Source organism: Penaeus monodon, chromosome 29 (assembly GCF_015228065.2).
Source record: "Penaeus monodon isolate SGIC_2016 chromosome 29, NSTDA_Pmon_1, whole genome shotgun sequence".
In the NCBI taxonomy this organism is placed as follows: domain Eukaryota; kingdom Metazoa; phylum Arthropoda; class Malacostraca; order Decapoda; family Penaeidae; genus Penaeus; species Penaeus monodon.
The window spans coordinates 24,749,372-24,749,661 of record NC_051414.1 but is presented as its reverse complement, the minus strand read 5'-3'; the positions used below and the strand labels follow the sequence as shown (position 1 = coordinate 24,749,661).

General features: G+C 57.6%; 1 protein-coding gene across 1 annotated transcript in view; it reads right to left on the bottom strand.

The window, feature by feature from the left end:
* LOC119591782 overlaps positions 1-290 on the bottom strand; it is a gene marked incomplete in the record, with an annotated part of 5,666 nt that overhangs the window by 2,222 nt on the left and 3,154 nt on the right. Inside the window, 1 exon segment of the mRNA XM_037940526.1 lies at positions 31-202. Coding sequence (XP_037796454.1) covers positions 31-202 — 172 coding nt within the window.

Below are 290 nucleotides of genomic sequence, written 5' to 3'. Positions count from 1 at the left end.
AATGGTCATGTCGCGTGACAGGCGGCGCACCTGAATGCGTCTGGCCCTGGTGGAGCGACGGGGACGACAGCAGGAGCGGCTGGTGCCACAGGTCGAGCGCCGTGGCAGCGGGGGGCGTGTCCTCGAAGTCCCTGAGCCGCTCCAGCAACACCTCGCACCGCATGACGTCACAGAAGTCCGCCAGGCACACCGCATCTTCGCCCTAAAGAGGCAGAGATATTTCGATCTGTTAATGTATGTGGGTTAATGTCAAGAAATATTGCAATGCGTAACGAAAATTTAGTCATGGT